The sequence below is a fragment of the Anser cygnoides genome, chromosome 16 (assembly GCF_040182565.1).
Source record: "Anser cygnoides isolate HZ-2024a breed goose chromosome 16, Taihu_goose_T2T_genome, whole genome shotgun sequence".
Taxonomy (NCBI): domain Eukaryota; kingdom Metazoa; phylum Chordata; class Aves; order Anseriformes; family Anatidae; genus Anser; species Anser cygnoides.
This window is the reverse complement of record NC_089888.1, coordinates 15,416,899-15,440,848: the sequence shown is the minus strand read 5'-3', so window position 1 is coordinate 15,440,848 and position 23,950 is coordinate 15,416,899. Positions and strand designations below refer to the sequence as shown.

The 23,950-nt window shown below is 40.1% G+C and overlaps 1 protein-coding gene across 4 annotated transcripts in view; it reads right to left on the bottom strand.

Moving 5' to 3' along the window:
- The window catches only part of RALGAPB (Ral GTPase activating protein non-catalytic subunit beta), a 67,354-nt gene that overhangs the window by 36,467 nt on the left and 6,937 nt on the right, over positions 1–23,950 (bottom strand). For 2 of the 4 annotated variants that reach the window (XM_066978321.1, XM_066978322.1), the window contains exons 3-11: positions 23,478–23,680; positions 18,105–18,268; positions 17,194–17,380; positions 13,040–13,171; positions 11,606–11,784; positions 8,416–8,564; positions 8,089–8,305; positions 3,060–3,095; positions 1,075–1,276 (exon numbers count right to left, since the gene is read on the bottom strand). In XM_066978321.1, the coding sequence (XP_066834422.1) occupies positions 1,075–1,276; positions 3,060–3,095; positions 8,089–8,305; positions 8,416–8,564; positions 11,606–11,784; positions 13,040–13,171; positions 17,194–17,380; positions 18,105–18,268; positions 23,478–23,680 (1,469 nt within the window). The remainder of the gene's footprint in view (positions 1–1,074; positions 1,277–3,059; positions 3,096–8,088; positions 8,306–8,415; positions 8,565–11,605; positions 11,785–13,039; positions 13,172–17,193; positions 17,381–18,104; positions 18,269–23,477; positions 23,681–23,950) is intronic. The other 2 variants (XM_066978324.1, XM_066978323.1) reach the window with 1 other exon arrangement.

The window sequence follows — 23,950 nt, the reverse complement described above, 5'->3', positions numbered from 1 at the left end:
GCAGATACAGCGCTGATGTTTGCTACCAGTGCTTGAACATGCTCCCCCCACTACTCGCTTCCCCGTGTAAGGATCTAAATGAGATCTTGAGTGTAACTCCCTAACAGAAGAAAATTACTGCAAAATCCTTAGGGGAAGGACAACACTGATCAGCAATTACAACATTTGGAAAGCGAGACCGAATATATCAACCAACTATTTGAAATGAAAAATCACCGGGGCAGAACCAACTTATCTAGCCAGCCATTCCTGTACAGATTCTTGGTAAAAGAGTATTTACATCCCACCTGAGAAAAAAAATAATTTACATTCTCATCTGAGAAAAAAAATAAATTACAAAACAGAGGAATCTGACTGAAAGATACCATCTAATATATACATGAACTAAAATGGCTCAGTCTGCAAGGAAGTTTTGACACCATCTACGACAAACATAATTGAACAGTTTAAAAGTTATGATTTATATAAAGTTGATTCTCTGCCTCTGGCATTTGTTTCAGCACTTTTAAACAAAAAAATGGAAAAAGGAACACTGACAGGTAGGATTGCCTTATTTTATTAAAAATAAAATTGAAAATTGAGGTTATTTCAGAACACAACTGTTTTAAATAATGGAATATTCGTGTATTTTTATATGTAAAAATATTTTTAAGAAAATCAGTGTTGTGAAAACACAAGACCCTTCATGGTCTAATAAAGCATACAAAGTTTCACATCCGCACACTTCTTTTGTCCATCATAGCAGTATTCAATGGCAAGTTTAAAAAAACCCTCAAGAATGCAAGAGGTAAGGAAGTCCCAAAAAGACAACGTTCCCTCCAGCTGGGAGGCAGTCTGAGGGACTTCCCTTTGACTAGAGCTTGAAGAAAGCCCCAGTGAAAACCAGCACTGCAAGGAAACAAAACGGAGCCAACGCTCCCTTAATAGAGGGACCTCTGCCTACGCCATCTGCAGGCTAACCATGCTTTTAGAGTTGGCAACACAGGATTCAGACCATAACTGAATGCTATTCACTGCAAATTACTTTGCGCCATGAAAGAACACCAATAAAGCAACTGGAAGATAGGTTAGTACCGGGATAAGTAAGCTGGTAATATTTCCTCCCCAGTCTTCTTGCTACAAAATATCCTACACAGTGTCCCGCATGCCTCTGCCCTTCCCGCTTCATAGTTGTCTGGGAATTCACTGGCATCGAACATAGGGTTGGAAGCCACTGTATCTGTGGACATTTGCGATCCTTTCCGGCGAAACTCCACGCTAGCTTGAGTTGCTATAGCTGGGAAAAGAAAAAACAGTGTTTCACTGTATTTGTCAACATACATAATAGGCTCATGGGATCCTGGACACAAAGATCAAGTCAAATTTAGCAGTTATCATGAAGCTATTAGTTTACTATGTTTAAGTCAGCGCCTCTGTTTATAAACTATTTGAGGGTATAGCTTTTTTTTTTCCTTTTAACGATGGGAAGTGCTGACCAAAAGCCAATCCCAACTTTCTGTTGGGAAGAGTGCCCTTGCACCCAGCATTAACTCCCTATCATCTCCAGAGGACAAGGATCTGCTTCATCTAGTTCTCATTTCCAGAAAATGAAGCATCACCTTTCCTTGCCCCCTTAAGATATAAAAAAACTTTTTGACGGTGCCATTACCACCACCTCCACACAAGTGCTTAATCTGCAACTGGCTAAATAATCTCCTGCTTTGCTCTGAACATCAAGCTGCTTTGATTCCGTTTTGTTGCATAAACATAAAACATTTAAAAAAAAGCGCAAGAATTCTAAAGGACCCACGTCAGAAAGAGAAGTTTGCTGAGAGCCACTCTCCTGATTTGGTCCTTCTGTTCTCAAGAGTTCTGGGGTTTGATAGCTTCCAGAAGGGAGCTACCAGGAAGGTCCTCTCCTATGCACTCACAGACTACCCCATCGTGTGCACCGCACAAGTCTCGAGGGACCACTGTTACCTAACTGGGATTTGGTTCTGCTTGCTTTATGCTCTTCCTGCTTTCTTCCTGCAGGATGGCTCTGCCAGCCCAAGCCAATTAAATTCATGTTTTTTTAAAAAGATTTCTAGTACTCCTTTCAAACATCAGTATCACACGCATATGATGCAAGAGGCTACTCATTTTGCTGACTTCATCATTTCTTCTGGAATAGCAACCAAAAAAAAAAAAGATAATATCCTCACTGCCCAAGAAGAAAGGGAAAAAAAGTCAAAATTCACTGTTGGATTACTAATGGCAGAAAGAGCACATTCCTTCTAATTTTTAGCTAAGACTACGTTGATGTTCAGAAGTTTTATAAGCTATAAAACTAAACAGAACAAATAATGTGTGCTCCTAATAAATCAAGCTAACATAACTCTACCAGTACCAGAAAGCTTACTCTATCTCAAGCCTGGGACACTGGGGACTATTAGGTTCACAATCAGTCTTGCAAACAAAGACTTTAACACTTTGACATTTGGAATACTTTATAATTTAAATTTATGGACCATATTTTTATTGTCCATTGTTGCTGTTTTTGAAAAGAAACTCTAATGACAAGCGTCTACTTTTAATTTTTGTCTTCAAATTCATGGTTTAACTTGCTGTTACCTTACAAATTTTCATTGCATAAGTAGTAAATAAGCACAAATCTTTATGCATCTTCCCATGAGCCATTTTTTGTCCTAAGTAAGCTATCCAGCAATATACTGTAGTTGGAAAAAAACACTACATGCACAATGCATACAAATCAAACACTAGGTCTGTAAAATAAGCTTTAAGTCAAAAAACAAAAATAAAAAAATAAAAGAAACCACATGGTTAGTGCAAAGTCCTGAAACTCATGACATGATCACAGACTAAAGTACATAAAAGATGGGACTGATTCAGGCAGATTAATTTGCTTTTGCCAACAATCCTCCCCATTCAAAAACACACACAAAAAATTACTTGTCTTTTTCAAGTAAAAGTGCAAAAGCTACAAGAGACAATGAGAATGAATTTACAAATAAAGCATGGGATTATGGAAAAAGAAAAGCATGACCGCAATTAAGGAAAAGCTACTGGTTCCTACTTACAAGATTTATAAGAAAGAAGAATTTGGATAAAAGATGCTGCAAGATAATAGAAATAAAATGGAAACAAATCAAAGGACAGCAGTAGTTATAAAATACTTTTAAGATGGTGAAATTGTAATATAAGTTAAGAAGCTCTTCGCTTTTTTAAAAAATAGATTAAAAGCTTTATGAAATAGCAAGCTTGTTAAACACATAGGAAATTGGCATTCAGGTCCAAAACTATGGTTTTGAAAGTACCATGCAAAACAACGAACAAAAAGTTACAAAATACTAATAAGATTTAGATCTGTTCATATCAATGTACATCAGTTGTTTAAAAGGATGTATTAACCCTTCCCAGCTCAAGTACATTTCCCTACATTATATTACTTGGGGTATGTTTCATAACTGGAAGATTACTTACCTACAGAGTCTCCTCAACCATAAGCTTCCAAAATACATGTTCCTGACAGCATTACTGCTCCATCCATCATAAGCCAAGCTGCTAACAACCCTTAACAGCATGAGCATGCCTCCCCTGACCACCAGCTCACCAGACAACCTTCCAAAGCAGAAATAAAAGGCAGAGCACCACTAAAGAGATCAACATCTCAGAAACAATCTCCAGAAACAGATGGGAGAGAGGAAAAACTCCAGAAGCCAGGCACCATGAGAGAAACCTACCTACCCTGGAGAAGCTGCTGCTTTGAACATGCTGGGTCAGATCAAGACCTGCACCAAGCCTCTCAGAAATACTCAGTATTTCCCTAATCAGGGATTATCACAGTTGGCTCCTAGACCTCCCCTAAGCAGTCTTTAAGGCAATATATTAACAACAGTAGGGACAAAAGAGATGGGGCTTAAACTGTACTCCAAGATTCCTTCAATGCCCAACAGCACCCAGGTGATATCAGCAACCACCCACAGCAAAACTCCCCCAGCTGCTTTACAACGTATGTCTAGCAAGCCCATGACTTCTTTAGGTACAAGGATTAAGAACAAGCCCATCCGAATGGAAGATTCACTTGCTGAAATACTGACACAAGGGATTAATGAGTTTCTCCCAATTCTCACCATTTGCTGAAGACAGCAACTATCAGCAGCTTCCATTGTATGACCCAGCTTGTCTTGATACACATCCTGTCAATGACCTTAAACTCAGCACATGTATACATACCCAGAGCTGTGACATTCAGGGATATCTTCATAAAGCCTTCCTGCTGCATTGCTTAAGGAATTTATTCAAGTACCAGTCAGGGGGAGCTGTTCAGGCCATGCTTATAGTTACATAAATATCACACAGCCATCTAATTCTGCATACAAGCAAGATCCAAGTCCTTTCAAAGGAAAACACACATTTTAGAACTAAGCGTTTTCCTCTCCTCCCACAATACAGAATGATGTTTATTAGCTGCCTCACGTAAAGCCATAAAGCTTCACCATTAAGATTTCAGCGCAGAAACTGAAAACTGACACAGGATGCTTGAGGCACAAGAGTATTAGCACTGATGATGGCAAGATCGCTGTTCCACTTCAGAATCCAAAGAAGTGCACAAGACTATCTGTAAGGACAAGGCTCAGAGCAAACAGGAAGACTGCTTTCCAGATAACAAAACTCCACTGGCACTCAATCATACACAGATTACACAATGCAGCTAAACTCATGGCAGGGAAAATTCTGCAATCTCTCTTTTCCCAGAGACAAAGACTAAATGACTGCAACCACAGATGTGAAATACCTGTGACAACCCTTGCAGGATTCAGGATTAGAACAAGTTTTTGTTTGTTTGTTTGTTTTTCCCACAGAAATAAAAGAAGATTGGAAAGAGTAGGGTGGTAGTTATATTCACAGAACCGCAGAACAGTTGAGGTTGGGACATCTGAAGATCACCTAGGTGGGCTCAGAGCAGGGTCACCTAGAGCAAGACAGGGTACTCTCCCATCCATCCAGGTATTTTTCAACTCAGAACCTATAAAAAGTTTCACATTTTTCCCACCTCAGACACAGTTTTCTTGCTCTTCTGGAGGTGAAAGAGTTCAAGAAATCAGAGACAAGAGGCACCAAGGCAAAGAGAAAAGCACAAGGCAGATGTCTACTCATTCATGTGGGCCTTGATCAACTGTTCTTTATTTCCTAAAGCTCATTACAAAGACTTCTTGTAAGATGGGAGAAGGACGATGTGCTATGTCCGTGTGGATCAGCAGGGTTCGCTTAAAAGAATAGACTAAATTCTGAAGTAGAACTTGACACTGCATCTCATCCTACAGAGTTTCTTGTTAGGCACTCCCATATAGCTCATGAAGATCTCTTTAGACCCATTATATAGGTTTTCGTTGAAAATTCATGTCACTTCTCTGGAATGAAAAACACACTAGAAAATGCAGTGTTCCAGAAAGGTGTGCCAGGGCAGAGGGATCTTCTTGGTCCTAAAGAGAGTCTTTTCCACCAAGGTATTTCACCTCTTTCTCTGACACAGCAAGGCAGTCCTTAATCGTCCAGTCAGCAAGAAAACAGAAATCATAGCAGAGAGCCATTAAAGAAGAAATTCTTAACTGTATGGCATTGAAACAAATTGAATGTTAGAAGGGTTTACAACTGTTGAAATCTGACACAACTGCAGTCCCAGACCTTAAAGAAACATGGTATGTATATGGGCCAGGGGGAAGACACTATTACACAGCAAAGCTGGTACAGACACTTTCCAATTACAAAATATTAGTTAAAGCATTCATAAATATAATAGATAACGCAGCCAAAAAGAAGTCATGTACCAAGATTTCTTTTAGCCCTCTTCCCTACATGTAGGGATTGTGACAACTAGCTGTCCCCTTTCCTCGTGTCACACCTGTATTAGGTAGAATGAGCACGTGAATGGGCACAAAACCAAGATCTGATGGGCCGCTCTTCTGTGATGGAGAGGGACCAGAGTACACAGTCCTCTTGGCCCACTTTATCAGTCCAGCACAGCACCTTCTGCCTTACACAGTTCAAGGAGAAGACTTCACTTGGAGGCATCAGGCTTCATAGATTAGACTCCTAGAAAACAAACTCCAATTTCAACTTAGACCTGACTTCAAGGATGTCGATACTTCAAGTCAACAGAAACTGCAGGAGCGTAGACCTTTAGAAGTCTTGCCACATCTTCTTGCTTAAGACAGAGGCTGAGCAGCTGACTTTGATACCTCTAAAAGAATATATCAGGCAATCAGACTTTGGTGCCTCTCTACAGAGTTCCAGCAGCATCACTCTCCTTTTGATGGCCTGTCACAACATTGCTATGAACAGTACTTTACATAGTAGTAACAATACTCATGGCATGTTGAAAGGGCAATGCAAATGCTCAACTGAATTCTGTCCGTTAATTCTGTCTTCCAAACTGCTAGAAAAGCCGGACAGAGGACAGATGGTTTTCTGGGTCTCCAGCAGTGTAATTCTCCCAGATCTACTGCTGCTTATAAATGGCAGAATGTGTGATGTGCAAAGCCTGATCCCATTATTGACTGGTTTGAAGAGCTCAGAGAGGGAACAGATTTTTTTCCTTTCATTCCTTTCCCAGTAGAAAAGCACTGGGGCTAAAAATTTGCTACAAATCTCTATGTACGTTTACGTTTCTTGGTTTAGGAAGATGTTAAAGCCCTCTATAAGGATAGCCATATGACAATCTTCTGACCGCTGTCAGAGGACTTAAAATACTGCATATGTGAAAAGGCAGTCCTGGAACTCATTGAAGGAAGTCAATTTTGATTTTGGACAACTGTGTACTTTTGTTAGAGCCACATCATCTCTGTTTACAGCTGACACTTTATTGTATAAGCAGCATCTCAGCTGATATCCTTGGCAGGTTAAACACCTGACTGAAATTGCTCAAGATATAGGTTATGTAAAAAAAAAAGATCAGATCAGTCTGAAAAGCAGTAAGTACAGAAATATATTAGCCACATATGCAACTGAATACACCCTCAAATTATGCTTTATTCCTTCCTAATCTCAACTGTTTCTCTAGTAATATATCACAGGGCTTTTTCAGAGGGACCTGAACCTCCTGCCACAGAAATCCATGACTGAACACTTTCAAAAACCATGTACTGCATATTTAAAAATATCTTTAAGAGACAGCTAATCCTAAACTCATCACCTCCACGCAGAGGAATAATGGGATTTGTGACGCAATGAACAAGGAAGTTTATCAGTCCAACTGCTGATATCAAATCCTACCATAAACCCAACTTGCTACAACATACCTCTACAACCTATTTTTCTTACTTTGGCCAGTGAGCTTCTGATGGACAGATCTCTTGGGAAAGTTTAGCAGACATTCAAAATACTACACAAAGAACAGGAAAAATGCAAGAACTGAGAAAGTTTACTCTTTTTTGAATACTTATTTCTAAAGGAAGGAGAGTGTTTGGAAGCCTCTCTGAGCAGAGCACTTAATCTTCTATCATATCTCAAAACATCTAACCTTTAGAGCTGAGCAAAGCACAGGAGACAAATCTAGCAACTGAGGAGCGAAGACAAGCAAAGTATCAAGCTACATATGAAAACATGTAACAACCATCACTGAAAGGAAACAACTTTACTTGCTATCTTAAGGATCATCTGTTTTCATAACATTCTCCAAAAACAAGAAGTATCAATTTATGCAATATTTTGAGCGAGGTTTGACAATTTTTCAAACATTAAAGAGTCACAAAAAAAGCTGCCATTGCTCCACAAGCTACTCTGGTAGATATCAAATTAGGAAACGGACTCTTAATACGTTATTTTCTTCACTTTATAACATTTTTCCCACTAGCATAATTGGGACTGACATGCTTGTTAGAGCAAGTGAGTGTTTAACAGTGAAAAGTGATTTATTTTTTTAATTTTAAAGCCCCCAAACACCTGCTGGGCTAATAACAGGTGTCAGTTCAGCTGGGAGGGGTTAACCACAATACCGCACTTTAGATTTTATTTTTATTTTCTGATTATGCATATGTTAATCTTGCAGGTAGGAAATGTCAATAAAACAAGGAAAAAAACGTACATATATTTTTCAGTAATATTTACCAGTCATGCTGCTATCTCTGTTTATTCCATTATGAAGTTTACAGTGAACAAATGCTGCATCAAATAACCACGATCCAAAGAGGTTCAAGATGCTGTTAACCTTTGGCCTGCGAGGAGCTGGTAGTGGCCGTGGCTCAGTACTTGTCTGGTTTGGGCTGGAGAGTGGGGAAGTAGAAGAGGGTTGGTGCTGCACTTTCGAAGCATGTGCAGTAGTTACCTATTTGAACAGAAGAACAAATCAGCTCCTAGAAACAAATAAATGACTTCCTCTAACCAAGGAAGCTATCAAATGGGATAAGAACTTAAATACGGAACACGAAATCTTACAGTGCTGGTTTTCATTGTTGCTTTATTCACAGTCACTGCCCGATGCCTTCGGTTATGGGGCGGAGTTGTGTTGATAGCAGTGTTCTGGGGCATGCTCAGCCTATTTACTGGCGTGGGTGGTGCACTGTCTGACCGCGGTCGTGAAATGCCTGTAGATCAAGAAATAAAGCAAGCTTTCAGCAAGACTTCCATAAGCTCATACACAGCAGCACAGTTACTCAGCCTTTGGACCTTCTGTAAATAGACTAGCTCCTCTCCCTCTCCCCACTCCCAAAGACAGCAGTAGTAAGAAAAACACCTTTCCCCTTTTACTGCTAGCAAAAATAAATGCACAAACAAAAGAAAACCCTGCTTGTATTAGATAAGCAAACGCTTAACAGTGAGCTCAGTCAGCTCACTGAACAAATACTAAAGCCAGTGCAAGAGATGGCAAGAAAGCTGAGCAAGCTCTAATTTTATGGTAGCAGGATATTAGATCAGTCATCTCGTAAAACCTAGTTTCAAGAAAGTATTTGTGGTATATAAGAGCTACTCTTTCTAGTCACAGAATCAGAAGTAACTAGCTTAGAAATTCTCTCTGCAAAATCTGAAACAACAAACACCACTTCTTCCCATTTGAATATCACCGCCCTCTCACCCCATTTGAAGAATTAAGTGCAAAACTGCAGCATGCCTGAAGATTTGACAGATTTTTTTGACTACATTACGCACCTCAATGCTTAACACATACATTAAAAGACAACTGACTTCTGTCAAGTCATCACTGTTGCACCCCAAACAAATGGTAGTGTATGCCCTATGAAAGTATTACTTCAGTATATATTTTTTTTAAAGATGGTGCAGTATTTTGCCAAATGCATGCATTGCCTAACTATGTCAGAGAGAGCAAGATAAAAACAATGTGCTTTGGCACTTGGTATAGAAGGTAATGAGATCTCATTAGCCTTAGTTGAAGGAGTCCACGCTGCTGCTTTAACACCTGCCTGACAACACATTGTGTGTGCGTGTGTCCATCCACGCAGAGCTTGAATTTGACTTCTCCGAAAGCTCTGATGTGCCTGAGTGCTGGACTTTCAAGCACACCGTGCATTTCATCTTGCTACAGCAGATTTTCAGAAGCCTGAAGTCTCCAATTCACCATCCTACCAAAAGCTCACGTACAGAGCAAAGGTCCTGGTGTGCCTGCAGCAGAGTCAGGGCTGGCAGGAGCCCACGGAAGTGCTCAGCAATGCAGCAAACCTCAGTCCCAGATCCCCTTCCTCCCCCAAGACAGGAGTTGAGCACGTGCACACCTGAGGGCTCATCGCCACTGCCCAGGTGCAAATGGAGTCTTGGACACCCAGATGCAGACCACAAAAGACCAACTGCAACGCCAGTGTTAAAGATCTCAGATAAGAAACCCAGACTATTTTTAAGGGCCAGACATTCCCTGTAGGAAACACCCAGCAAAGGTACTGTGCAAAGCTGACAGTCCCACAGCACTTCCCCCTGCTCTTCTCACAAGCCTTTAATTACAAACTGTTTTGTATACTCAAAATTAATTACCAACCCAGGTTTCACAAAAACCTCAGTTACAGAATGTTTTCTTCAATGCATGCTATAATTAAAAGCCTTTTTTTTTTAAAAAAAACGCACTGCACAGGAAGGATTCTCTCCCTGTCAATGCACAGTTGGCCATATTTATTTTATTATAGTTTCAGTGGAGATGGTCAAATCCTACCATCACAGAGAGGAAGACAGTTTGACAGAGTAATACGAGGAGGTTGTTTTCTTGAGGTGAAGCCACATTTTGCCTACCTATAATCTTCATAATTTCTGGTAGTATTTGATAGACTGATGAATATTTAAAATCTCACATCTAGTATTAGTGAAAAGCAATCACAGTGGACACAACAGGTTTCACAATTCATGATCACAGTCTAAGCAGTAGTTTCAAAAACTTTCTAGAACAGTCACAATTTGTGGACTTGAAAACTGACCGTTTGCTCTTTTTTTATTTTTCAGTAACTTTTTAAACAACGCTAGGACCCGAGGAAACTGCTTGAGGCTGCGAGAGGGGCGGTTCAGGCTGGGTATCAGGAAAAGGTTCTTCACCGAGAAGCGGTCAGACACTGGAACAGGCTTCCCAAGGCAGTGGTCACAACTTCGAGCCTGCTGGAGTCCAAGAAATGTTTGGACAATGGTCTCAGACAAATGGTCTGACTTTTGGGTGGTTCTTTGGGGACTCAGGAGTTGGACTCAATAATCCTTGTGCATCCCTTCGAACTTGGGACATTCTACGATTCCTCCAAATGTGAAAACTACAGTAATAAAAGCTTGTTTGCAGTGGGGAATACACTACCAATGACAGTCTAATTTCACAGCCATTTTCTTTTTTTCTAAACAGTTTCTTTTTTAATCTGTTCAAGTCTTCTGCAGTCTCCTATCAGCTCACACTTCTGGCAGATGACAGCATTTGTTTGCAGACATTTAAGCAAAAAAGCAGTAGGAGACAGGCAGCTCTTCAGAGTTTACAATAGCACATTATTTCTGAAGAATTTTCAATAAGCCTCAAGAGTACTTAAAATAACGCCTTAGATTTCAAGTACTGTATAGTGTTACCTAAAAATCACCAGCCAGTGTTTACATCTACCTTGCCTTTCAGTGAAGTCTGTCTGCTGGTAACCAAGTTGTTCAAAGAAACACAGATTTTTCTTCTCAGCAGTAGTAGCCACCCACTAATCCTAAACTAAGTGGAAGTAGCAATCATAGTATAAATAACTAAAGATGCCAGTCAAAAATCAACGCCTCACAAGAAAAGGGGCACTGCACACAGCTGTTGCCACAAAGTTTAAATACAAAGTCATCAGTGCTCACAACATGCTAAAAGCATAACACTTGTACTCTCGGTTAGACAATGAGAGAAGGAAGCCCTGTTTGAGAAAGAGAGATGTATGTTGAACACAACAGTTAATTTTTCTTTGCATTTATTTAAAACTAAGGTTACCTGCAAATTTATGCATTCAAACGTAATTACTGTGTACACAGATGGTCATTTAAAAGTGGCTGTGGGTCCCTTCCCTATCAATTCCAGGATATATTTGCTATGATAAATTGTTACATTTGTTTTCTGAAGAATACAGATTTGAAAAGAACAAAAAAGGATTAGGTTACTACTTGTAGCTATCCATAGGTAAGTCAAAAGTGTTACCTAAGAAGGCATCCACTAAACAGCTGATCCCACGCATGGCACGAAAGAATATTTGAGGCAGATGTTTAAGGCAGGGGTATTGATTCAGTTCTTGAGTCATCCCACTCACATTCAGAAACTGCTCCTGAAATTTGGGGGTAGAACTAATAATGGCTGGGTTACTCAAATCCACAGGATTACTGTGCACACACAAAAGAGAGAAAAATATATTTTAGTCAGTTTAAGAACAGATTTTAAGAATGCTTAAAGATGCAATAGTTGAAGGCAATTAATTAACAGGAACACAAGAGCATCAGATAAAAAACTCCAAATGTCAGCATCTTGTACCAGTATTTTTCTATTGGAGATTTTTTGTAGCTTTTTATGTAGTCAATTTTTCCTTACTGAGTTGGTAGTAGTGGTAGTAGTGTTTAAGCATTAAAAATATTTTTTATTATTATTAATACATACCTATAAAAGAATAAAAAATTAAAAACCTTCAAACTTTACCCAAATAGACTTAATAATTTTATTAATACTCAATGAACTGAAGCATACACTAGAGAGCAATGCCACAGTTCCGTACCATTAACTATATATGAGGTCTTTTGAACTCTGTTTTTAAGAGGTTCTTACACTGTTAAAATCATTCATAAACAGTAAGCAATGAATTACATATTGCCAGCAAAAAATAACTAGAAAGTGAATGGGATGTAAAAATTTGAGGTTTTTTTCCCTGACAAACACAAATCTTGTAACAGTAAGACCAGATTTACAGTACTTGCAACATTACCTATCACAAATTACAAAAAAGAACGGATTTTTGATTAGTTTAAAAAAAAGCAAGCTTTAAACTGTCTGACATTTAGGTTTAATTAGTAAATAACATTTTACATAAAAAGTTCAATATTCTATCAATTCAGAACATTAATGTTATACCTTTCCCAAGAATCCTTAGAACAAAGCATGCCACTTGGTTCTGCTGCAAATTTAAGGAAGAGTACCATACATGTTAAAACTAACCATATAACTTTCTTCATAAAAACAAAGAGAGACACCCATTTTAAAAATAATCTTTTGTAGGTTAAATTTAACACCCTGGAAAGCAAATGGAAGCAGTATACATCTCAGAGTTATTGTTCTGCTTTTCCTGTTTGCTATCTCAGAGAAACAGAATTCCATTGAAGTCTTATTATTAGCTATTTGGCATTTTGGAGGATCTTGAAAACATTTTTTAATTGAACTCCTTGACTCAGAATGCAAACTGGTTTGTTTAAAGTGGAACAACCCACTCATGACCTTGCACTGGACTGCTGCAGGGCACTGGTACAAGTCTCTCACACTTTATTCTACTTAAGTACATAAAACTTAGCAATCTCCAGAGAATTTTTTTATTTCAAAATTTTATAAAAATAACATAAGAATGTGAACAATGGATGATTGTAATTATAATACCTCAGCATATGTAAAAAGCGAAACCAGGTTTGTGCAACGCACTCGTTATCCATTTCAGGAGGAATCAGACCAGCATCTTCATCAGGAATCTTAAATGGAGGAAATGAAGGTCCATATGTAAAACGCAGCAATCTAGAGAGTAAATCAGACAGATCTGTCATTCAGTTAACGTTCCTCAAAATTTAACTGTGCATTGGAGCCTCAAAGAAATCACCAGGAGGCCACAAGCAGCAATGCAACACCTTAAATCTTCCTAGAGAAATCTAGTTTATATGATCATTTAGCCTCCTTTAAGCTTGGAAGGGTACCTGTACCTGCCTTGGAGCATGCCTGAAGGTTCAAGCAAATCAAAGAGCTGTTAAAGCACAACACTCCACAGCAGCTCTCCTATGCGTTTAGCCAGGGGAGTTGCCAATTAACATCGGCACATACCTAAGTCACAAGATGTTACATAAAAAGGACAAAAGAAATAATAATCAAGGACTTTAAGCCCTTATCCCCAAGGTTTTTTAGCTGAAGTGTCCAATGACATCAGCAAGTCACATCAGGTTATAGGTCTAAATTACAAAGCACTGATGACTTAAGATTTACACCAGCCCACTAACAACACTCAATGCAATCCTGCAACAAGCACAGGACGGCAATCCACAAAATAGCAACCTCTTCAAAGAGGGGAAAAAAAAAAAAGGAAAGATAGGAGTTTTCTTTCACAGAATCTGAGAATTGCAGAACAGTGGAAGGGAAACCCATAGAGGACTTAAAAGCAGTGCAATATCATGAGGATAATGGCTTAGATAAGCAAACTAAAATCTTTATGGTGAGCTTCTCTGAGCCACTCCTGTCTGATTTGACTCCTGCTTTATCCCCAACTTTGCAAGCTTCCAGGCTCCTTTCCCTGATCAACATAATCTTGGCGTTCCCTAACAGGATGGAAGAGAACTGAGTGGTGCCTTCTCAAACTCCTGATGTTCCCTGACTGGTTTTTTGTTTCCCTAAGCCAAACTCTCTTGTAGTACCATTTTTCACTTCAGTTTTCACATCCTTATTTCTAAACTAAGAGTGCTTGTTAATGGACACAAAGTGCCCCATTCAGCACTGCCCACTTGCAGAGCTTCATACAAACCGTATGCTTTACAAAGGTAAAAACATTACAACTAGGTGACAGGGGAGAACAGAAGTCTAACTCTTAGTTTAACAGTCAGCCGTGGGTAAGCTGAGTTACTGTTTTCTCTTTCTCAGCATTGAGGACTACAGTAACTGGCAACCAACTAATGCAAAAGACAGTCAAAGTGCACAAGCAACCCCAGTCTATCACAGGGACTAGTCGTCTTGACAAGCCAATGAACTTTAGGACAAGCGGCCATCTTCGGGACCAAAACAGAAATAAACGTACCTACTACCAGGCAGTAACTGCTCTCCAGTATGCCAAAATTGATGCCTCAGCACCCATTTACACTTTGTGCCCCAGAGGGATCACCCTGTAGTGTATTGTTGAGGAACTAACTAGTTCTGAACAACCCCATGAAGTCTGGTGTTAGCCTTGACTTACACCTTGCAAAGTCGTACCCTGCACCTCTGCGTGCAGAAGGCACTGCTTTCACAGAATCACGAATTGTAGGGGTTGGAAGGGACCTCTAGAGATCAGCAGGTCCAATTCCCCTGCCAAAGCAGGTTCCTTAGAGCAGGCTGCCCAGGTAGGCATCCAGACGGGCCTTGAATGTCCCCCAGAGAAGGAGACTCCACAACCTCCCTGGGCAGCCTGTCCCAGTGCTCCGTCACCCTCACTATGAGGAAATTCTTTCTCATGTTGGTGCGGAACTTCCTGTGCTCTATCTTGTGGCCATTACCCCTTGTCCTGTCCTCACAGACCACTGAAAAGAGGTTGGCCAAATCCCTCTGTCTCCCACACCTCAGGTATTTATACACATTGATGAGATCCCCTCTCAGTCTTCTCTTCTCCAGGCTGAACAGACCCAGGTCTCTCAGCCTTTCCTCGTAGGGAAGATGCTCCAGGCCCCGTATCACCTTTGTGGCCCTCCGCTGGACTCTTTCCAGGAGATCCCCGTCTTTTTTGTAGCGGGGAGCCCAGAACTGGACACAGTACTCCAGGTGAGGCCTGACCAGGGCAGAGTAGAGGGGGAGGATCACCTCCCTTGACCTGCTGGCCACGCTCCTTTTAATGCACGCCAGGATCCCATTAACCCTCTTGGCCACCAGGGCACACTGCTGGCTCATGGCCAACCTGTCGCCCACCAGGACCCCCAGGTCCTTCTCCGCAGAGCTCCTCTCCAGCAGGTCGCCCCCCAGCCTGTACCGACACATCGCTTGTTCCTTCCCAGGTGCAGGGCTCTACACTTGCAGCTCTCCCCTTATGAACTGCAAGAAGTCAGCTCTTTGAGGAACGTGATCAAATCTTAACTGAAATTTTGGGACTTTTTCAAAAACGTCTAGAAACAGAAATAAATTGTAATCCACACAGCCTGCACAATCAGATAAAATTGACTTAGAACACCATACGGGGGTAAAAGTAGTATCTATTGGTACGACAACAACCAAGACCCTGGTTTTATTCTGCTATGAAGTCATATCCATGGATACAGACTAACACTGCATGTGTGTACAGAATTCCAAATATAGCTTTCCATGCAGTTTTAAGTTGAGACTCTTACCCACAAGTTTATTGCTGAAAGCCCAATTCAGACAAGTGTTTACTAAAACAGCACTTTAACTGGCTGAAGCTGGAGCTTCACTAAAGTATTAAAAGCACAGCTTAAAATACAACTAAATGCAAAGTTAGCATCAGAGTTCAGTTTTCTATGAATTAGATGTAAACCAACATTACTATGCAGCAGAACAGCAGACTACAACATTACAGAATCCCTGCAGATTATGCATCAACAGAACTAAGACTGTTAGTCAACAGTGGAAGATAAAATGTGGGCATGAAGTACATGGAACAGAACACCAACGCATGTTTGGAGACAGAGCTGCGCTTTTGAGATCAGTGAATCATAAAATATTTTCTGTTATGCAATGCTACATCTAGTGAACTAAAAATAGCTGAAGAAAAAACGTGGGAAATACACAGAACTTGTATTGCAGCTTTATTTCCCACAGGTTTAACAAGTAGCTGCATAACCTAGAAAAATCCATCCGCACTTGCTTTTTTTAAACAAGTAACTAAAAAGCAAGTTTTCACCAGGTTAAATAAACCCTTGCAGAAAGGCATACCACTGAATGTTTCACAATGCAGCAGTTTTAACACATTTTCAAACTTTCATACAAATGATTACTGAAGTCTAAGGAGAGCTGAGAAAAGGTGACCAATTCCCCTGCTCCTCAATCAATCAAGTTTTCTCCTCGAAGAGGATGAGATTTGTCCCACCAAGACTTCACACCACAAAGACCCCATCATTAAGGGTTCTGAGGCTCTCCTCACTATTTAAGGCCTCATGCCACAGCCTATCCTCTCCTACAGCCCCCCCAGTCCTCCTGTTCCAATCAATGCCCAGTGTGGTTTGGTACTGCTGTCCTTGAGACCCACTATGGGGGAAGGAGACTGCAGCCTGCCCCTGGCTCATCACGTCACCATGGCCAGGGGAGCATCACCTCAGCTCCGGAGAGCAGGAGATGCAGAACTCAAGGAGCCACCTCAAACATAGCAACACGCAGACACTGCTCAGCAGTAACAAGCACCTAGTAAGCTTGGTGATGACTGTCACTACACGTACAGATTATAATACTACACAATTGTAATATTAATGATTCATTCCTCACACGACATGATGAAGTCAGTGATGAAGACTGATATACACACACAAAGAAAAGTGCTGATTATCAGAGAAATGCTCAGATCATATAGTAACAAGAACCAATTTAGATCTTCACTTGCAGAATGAAGACATATGTGCCTGAACACGTGTGTACAGTTGTGTGTATACACATGTATATATATATATATTTACAACAGGGGCTTTCAAACTTAGGATCTTATCCCGCTTTACAAGTCTTAGTCTACTGTGTCAAGAATAGATCATAGATCATCTATGACACCAGCTGTTTACTGAGGGAAACTGAAATGGGAAAACATACTATATACATTTAAATGAAATCTGCATATTTATGTATATTTATTTCTGTGGGATTTCTCATACCTGGAAGTAAGGGCACAGATGACCTTGCTCCACTGCTCAACTACTGCAGGGTGATGTCGCCAGTTGGCCACCATCTCTTTGGCAGTTTTCCAGTAAGGTGGTGTTGGGAAGCATCGTGTACAAGCCAGTAACCACACCTCGAAGAGCACGCCAATTAATTTTTCAGCCAGACTTTCAGCAATGCCACCTTATAGCAGAAACAAAGCATACCTTTAGTGAGTACTCAATCTAAATAACTTCAGACATCTCTCCAAAGAATATTTCAGTCTTAAAGGACTCTCACAAATGTCATGATTACATTTCACACATTTAGATTTCATTTTAAGCAATAACTGCATAAAGATTGAGTTTTGTATCATATTTTTCGACATTTTTCACTTAAGAGTGATTTCTGATGACTTCCTGCAGTCAATTAACTTTCTTCTTTTTTTTTTTTTTTCTTTTTTTTAAAGACCAAAAATAACGCACAGAACCCAGCCATATGTATGTGTCACTAAGATATACCGGGAATTCAGCTACCGATCTTAGGCTGTCTTCCATCACAAAGAATATTTGATATAATTTATTTATTTTAAAATGGGTATAAACTGATAATGATTTTTCCAGTAGTCAGGCCAAACTAGAAGGCACATACAGGTTTCAGTGACACAAATAGGGAACGATGCTACCTGAAACTCTTCACTCTGCGTCTGTACAGAGTCTGTTGTTCTGCAACAATACATTTCAGAGGACTGAGAAAGCATTCAATCTTTTCTGACAACACTTTATTTCAGGGTAGCGTAGCAGAATTACGAGAGCTATTGCACTCTAAGAGCTTTTAACAGGTTTCCCCCCATTCCCCTGGCAGGTCAGCATCCAGCAGAGCCAAAGCTTTGTTCAGTAATTGAACCAAATGAAAGTTTAACACAAACCTTGCACAGTTGGAGCTGCTAGAAGAGTGTCATTAATCTGAAGAAGAAATAACAACAAAACCTCCCAGGTTTCTCTTGCCATAATTGTTGATTCACGAGCCAGTTTCTGGACAGCTTTCAAAACCTGCAAGCACAATCTAATCTGACTAGATCCTGGGTCTGGCCTGCAAAAGAAGAAAGCGCTACTTGAGTCCCCAAGCAGGAAGTGAAGGGCTCTGCACAGCAATGCGTACAATAACCTGAACTTTGAGGAATTACAAGCAGAAACATCAACATTATTGAATTCGAGCCAAGAACATATAACTCTGCACCGCAACCGTGTCTCTGAGCATCCTAACGCTGCCTTAATGAGAACAAGATGTACCATAACACTTTCCTCTACGTGGCATGGAATTCACCAACACAAAGCGAACATTTTAACCGGACAAAGTATAATCCATTATATTAATTGAATCTATCTTAGAACAAACAACGTTAATGTTGTTGGGACATCACTAATTGTTCCATATGCAAGTCAGGCGAGTGTGTTGGAATTAGACAAAAACATTAGCAAACTGATTTAACCTCTTCCTAGTATACCTCTTGCTTGCAAACAACCAACTGTTGCCTCCAATTCCTTATGTTTAAGAAAAAATGCTAAAGAGGGTTATTAAATAGGCAAAATACACCAAAGGAAGAAGGGATAAGGAGAGAAGTTGTCAGTGTCATTTTTCCTTACTGTAACAACCAGTTACACATTGCCACTGCTGAGTGACGTGAAGCATTGCACAAGTAGCAGACTCTCTTCCAACCTGTTAGTTTATACAATGCAAAAACTAAAAAAAACTGGGTAAAGAATAGTAATATGAAGTGCTCCTGAAAATGTCTGAGGACAACAGTAAACAAAGCAGAGCAAGCCTAAATGTTTAAGGAGTGAAAGGGATTACAGATTAAATTGTGCAATATATGCAAGCCATTTTTCAAGTTGTATCCTTGAAACTTCAAGCTGTAAGCTTAAGCCCTCCTACCACTTGCTGAAAAAAAATCATAAAGATATTACCATCCAGACTACTAAGTAGCATTACTAGAGTCCAGCCAAACACTTTCAATGTGGTATAAGCCACAAGTCACATTGCACAGTAAGCGTTTCATGAACATGCTGATCCACTACATAAAAATCTGATTTTCTTAGAGATTAGTAGCTCACATTGAGATCATTCATAGACAGATGCTTTTTAAAAATACAATCAACTCTTATCTTTATAGAATAATGTTGTATTACAGTACTGGAAACAAGATTACAAAGAGACGAGATAATATCTAAAGCAAAATTTCAGACTACTAGTTGCAGTTCAGGACTTCAGTGGGTTGTTCTACTGCAGTGCTTATCCTACCAGATCATTTCACAAAGCTCGGGACAAGCAAGTCCTGCCTTGGTTATAGCACTATTCTCCCAAGCAACAACAGAGCTCAAAGAATATCCTTATTTTGCTGTTCTTGAAGTTTCAAAGTCTGTCTCAAGACTTGATTCCCTAAGAATCAAGCAAGCTTATGTAAAGGGACTGACATATAGGAACTCCATGTGACTAATGGGATACTTCTGAGCTAATCTGAGGCAACTCTGACGTCCCCATCCATCTATCAGTTCCTCTTTTCCACAAAATCAACTGAATGGCAAGCTTTTTTGGCAGCATTTTGCAGGCTCACATCTGAAGATTTCCCCAGGACCTGTCCTTTTGGTTCCCACACCCGTACCCAACAAGAATCGCTCCCATGATTTCATATGTAAGTTAGAAGTTACCAAAAAGTCACATGCCCCATGGTCTCTCAAGAGTTTCCAGACATCTTAGTTGGACAGAAAACACCAGTGCCATGTCTATGCTCCACGGTGAGGGAAAAGTTTTCATATTTTCTTTCCATGCTTCAAACAAAAGTTGGCAGTTTCAGAATTTTATCTGACACTAATAACTAATTCCTGAATATCATAGTGTTTGTTAGACATGGGCAGCCTTGGAGTTGCTTGGGGAATACTCAACTACATCATGAAAAGAAGCCCTCATTTCTGCAGGTGCGGACAGAACATCAGTGCTGGAGGGAAGGATGCAACCACCCTTTCTCTACTCAGTCTGGCAGATAGAAGAAAAGGAAACAACTTGCTCACCTTTCATCATTCTTAATTTTTTAGCATCATGCTATTTCAAGGACTGTGCACATGAACAGTTGATTTCCTTGAGCTTTCAAACTAGAATTGCTTACACATATCTGTTTTGTATTTGCTGGATATATATTCCTGAAATGGTATTTAAGTTGAACCACCAACTTAAGGTTCACTTATTACACCTGAACTGTGCTTCTGCAGAGTCTCAAACCCCCACCACAACTCTACTTGCACCACTTTTACGGCAGCCAAGCATCCTCATCGGTTCCAGGATACCAGGTTAAGGAAGGAAGCTACTTTAATCACAAACCTGTATAGGAAATAGGCTTTTAATTAAGGCTTGGTATCTCCCCACAAGATCAGGCTACTTCCAGGAGACAGTTCAATGCAGGTTGCTACAAGAGCTCCTGAGTAAGCGTTCTACAGGCACCCATCAGCACCAGCCACCTGCATTCATTAGGTAAATCCAGGAAGTATTCTCCTTTTCCCCTGTACTGACAAAGGACAGCAAGCTTATTCTTTCTCTCAAGCAAGGCGCACACAACTCAATGCTGTATTTAATCTTAATTATAACATGCTTGCCTGTTGCTGGAATGAATTCTGAACACAGCTCCTCGGAAGAGAAACCTGAAGAATTTTTTCTTAAAATGGAGTAGGAACTTGAACATGAAGTTGAACATGAAGTGTTGCCAACATCAGCCACAAAAAAAAAAAAAGTGTTTCATTTACATATTGGGGCTCTTCGAAGAAGAGAAGAGCTGTTACACTTCATGGTGTGTACGCAGGCACACAGGCCTACAGTCACCCCGCATCCGTAGGGTAACTCTTTCATTCAACAGCCAGCATGTGCAGCCTGCCTCAGCCTCTATCAATGAGGTTGGAGCAGAAGGGTAGAACGGCAGTAGTGCCAACAGCACACAGGAGACAAAACAGCCTGGTAACAAGGCCTCTGGTGCAAAGCAAGGCAAGGGATCACAGTAAGAACTACTTAGTGGGCACGGGAAGAGTGCATTCTCCACTGTGCCGAGGGAATAAGGATTCCCAGCAAGGCAAGGGATCACAGTAAGAACTACTTAGTGGGCACGGGAAGAGTGCATTCTCCACTGTGCCGAGAGAATAAGGATTCCCAGAGAGCATACTTCATTCTGTATCTGTTAGAGAGCTGTATTAAATCTAGCAGGACAGACTTTCTTTAACAATTTTCACATTTATCAGTGGCCAGTGTTTTTGACATTCTAGACATGTAGATGTAACTTTTGAAAGAGCTCTGCTTTCACTGGAGACTATCTGGAACTTCTACCTCCATGTTTAGACTTCATTGTACTGCAGCTTTATACTGGTAGGTAGCCAAGTGACCTCTTGATACCATTACTGTATTGTAAAATATTCATTATTTTTAGTTATGATGACCTAGTGCTTGAAATGAAAGCATACCTCGTGTCTGCATCAAGTGACTTCTTAAGAAACAAAAATTTTCAGCCTCATCATGCATCAGTACCTCATTGGTATGTTATCAGGCATGTAAGGAGTTACATGAGACTGAGCCCAAAGAACTGACACACACCATAAAAGGGCTTTTAAGATTATTCATATCCAGCGGAGATTTTTAAGAGTTCTTTTCCATTTTCCTTGCAGCTAAAAAAAATTTAAAGGAAAGTAAATTTAATCCGTATACCACTTTTCTGGGCCTTCACACTCCTTTATTGAAAAACAATGACTTGAGACTCGTACCATACAGAAAATTTAAGACCTCAGATAAAGGAATCAGCAGTGTAACAAAAAGCCACAAAGATGCGATTGTCTTCAATAGTTAGGTCCATAAAGATACTTAGTCATCTGAAAATAATCATATTAGCTGTAAAATATTTGAGACTCAGGCAGAAATGCATTCAGTGCTGAGGCTTGAAACTGAAGGTGGAAAGACAGCAGCAAGGAGGTATCGCTATTTCTGTTCTTCTTGGCCACACGTTCTTGTTTTCGTCTCAGGGCAGGCTACTGTATACTGAATTCTGACTTTATTCTCATGATCAAAGTCCCATGAAAAAACCCAGCTAAGCCTAGTCAAGGCATCAGCCAGGCCTAGGCTAATGGCCAACAGACTAGGAAGGAAGTGGCTGGGTTCATCTGCCTTTCCTTGGCATCTCCAACACAATGACCAAGAAACTGCCAATAGCTAGAGACAGCTTTATGCTGAAGTCTAATCTGAAGAATTGTTTCCTCAAATTTGTTCCCTGATCTTCCGTTAACGGGAATTAAAATGTCATTTTCCACTGCAAGTTAAGAGCAATGAAAATTTCGGTTAGGTTGTAGAATTTGAGACAATCAACAAATAGCAGTGACCTTCTCATCTCAAGTTGCATGAATTACTATTCAAAGCCCTTTATTAACACAACCTTCAGATCAAGTAATCCAAGCACAGAAGAACATTTTGAAGCCACTTGCAGTGATATAGCATTAATACTTCTGTAAAGTAGATGCTCTGGTACTTACAAACCAGTACTAAACGTGAAGTAATTTCGGACAACAAGCATTTAAGTACTGTTTCACAGGGCACTGTTATAACATCTTCTTTATCCAACATGTTCAACATCACCAGGTACATTTGAAATAAACTATACACCAAATATGATGTTGAGGGCACCCAAGGTAGCATAACTTTTTGTCTAAAAGCTAGAAGCAAGAGTATCAACATTATCATCTAAGCATGTTTAGTGTAACATCAGGTTGTCAGGTAGCAAGCACTCTTCTGCCGGGTTCTTTGAAAAATACCAGTGAAAGATGGTCAACATAGTTTTGCTCATTCAACAGGCAGCAAGTTGTAGGCATTGAGAAGTTACTAACTACAAGGTGACCACACTTCTGATATGCTTCTGATGGCATGGGATTATCATGATGTGCTCTTCATTATCTCAGTTTTTACATGATACTTACACATGGTCACAGTGATGCTATTTAATCTTTTTCCCCCTCCATTCACGTAATAGAGATTGTTCATGAAGTTCTCAGAACAGCAAACATTTGAGTCTATGAACAATCCATAACTACCTAAACACAGCAGCAACCATAAGACATGTACGGAGTGACATCTTCCTTGTAACTTTGTGACAATAGCAATCTTACATTAATCAGGAGTCCGCATGGCTCATCAGGCTTTTCTGACAGAGGTTACCTGCTTACTATGGGTCCAAATTCCTGTGCCTCTCTCCCACCCCAAACACTACCAGCCTGACACTCACCTCGGTACAAAGAGATTTTGAAGATGTTTGAGAATGCTTTGAACATAAAGGTTTGGTTCCTTAATAACTGGTAAAGGAATGGAGTCCTTAGGTAATACAAGAGCCATGATCCAATCTGTATATACGTCGACACAGTATTTCACAGTATCGCCATCCAGAGGGAGGGTCAGTCCATAACAAACTACCTCCATAGTCCATTTTACCTATGCAAACACAAAACAAAGTTGTTAAAAGTAAGTTTGGGCAAGTAAACAACGATCAGTGCACATTGACTCTAATGGAACAATGTAACCATAGTTATGCAGTACAGGCATTTCTATCTGACGTAGACATGAATTAATGACTTAGTGTTTTCATATGGTATCATGACTTTACAAAGAAAGTCTTTAGTCTAAACAGCCTAGAGAACCCTTCAGAACACACAACAAGCTGGACAACTACAAGGTGATGTAACAGAAGACTTTCAAATTCTA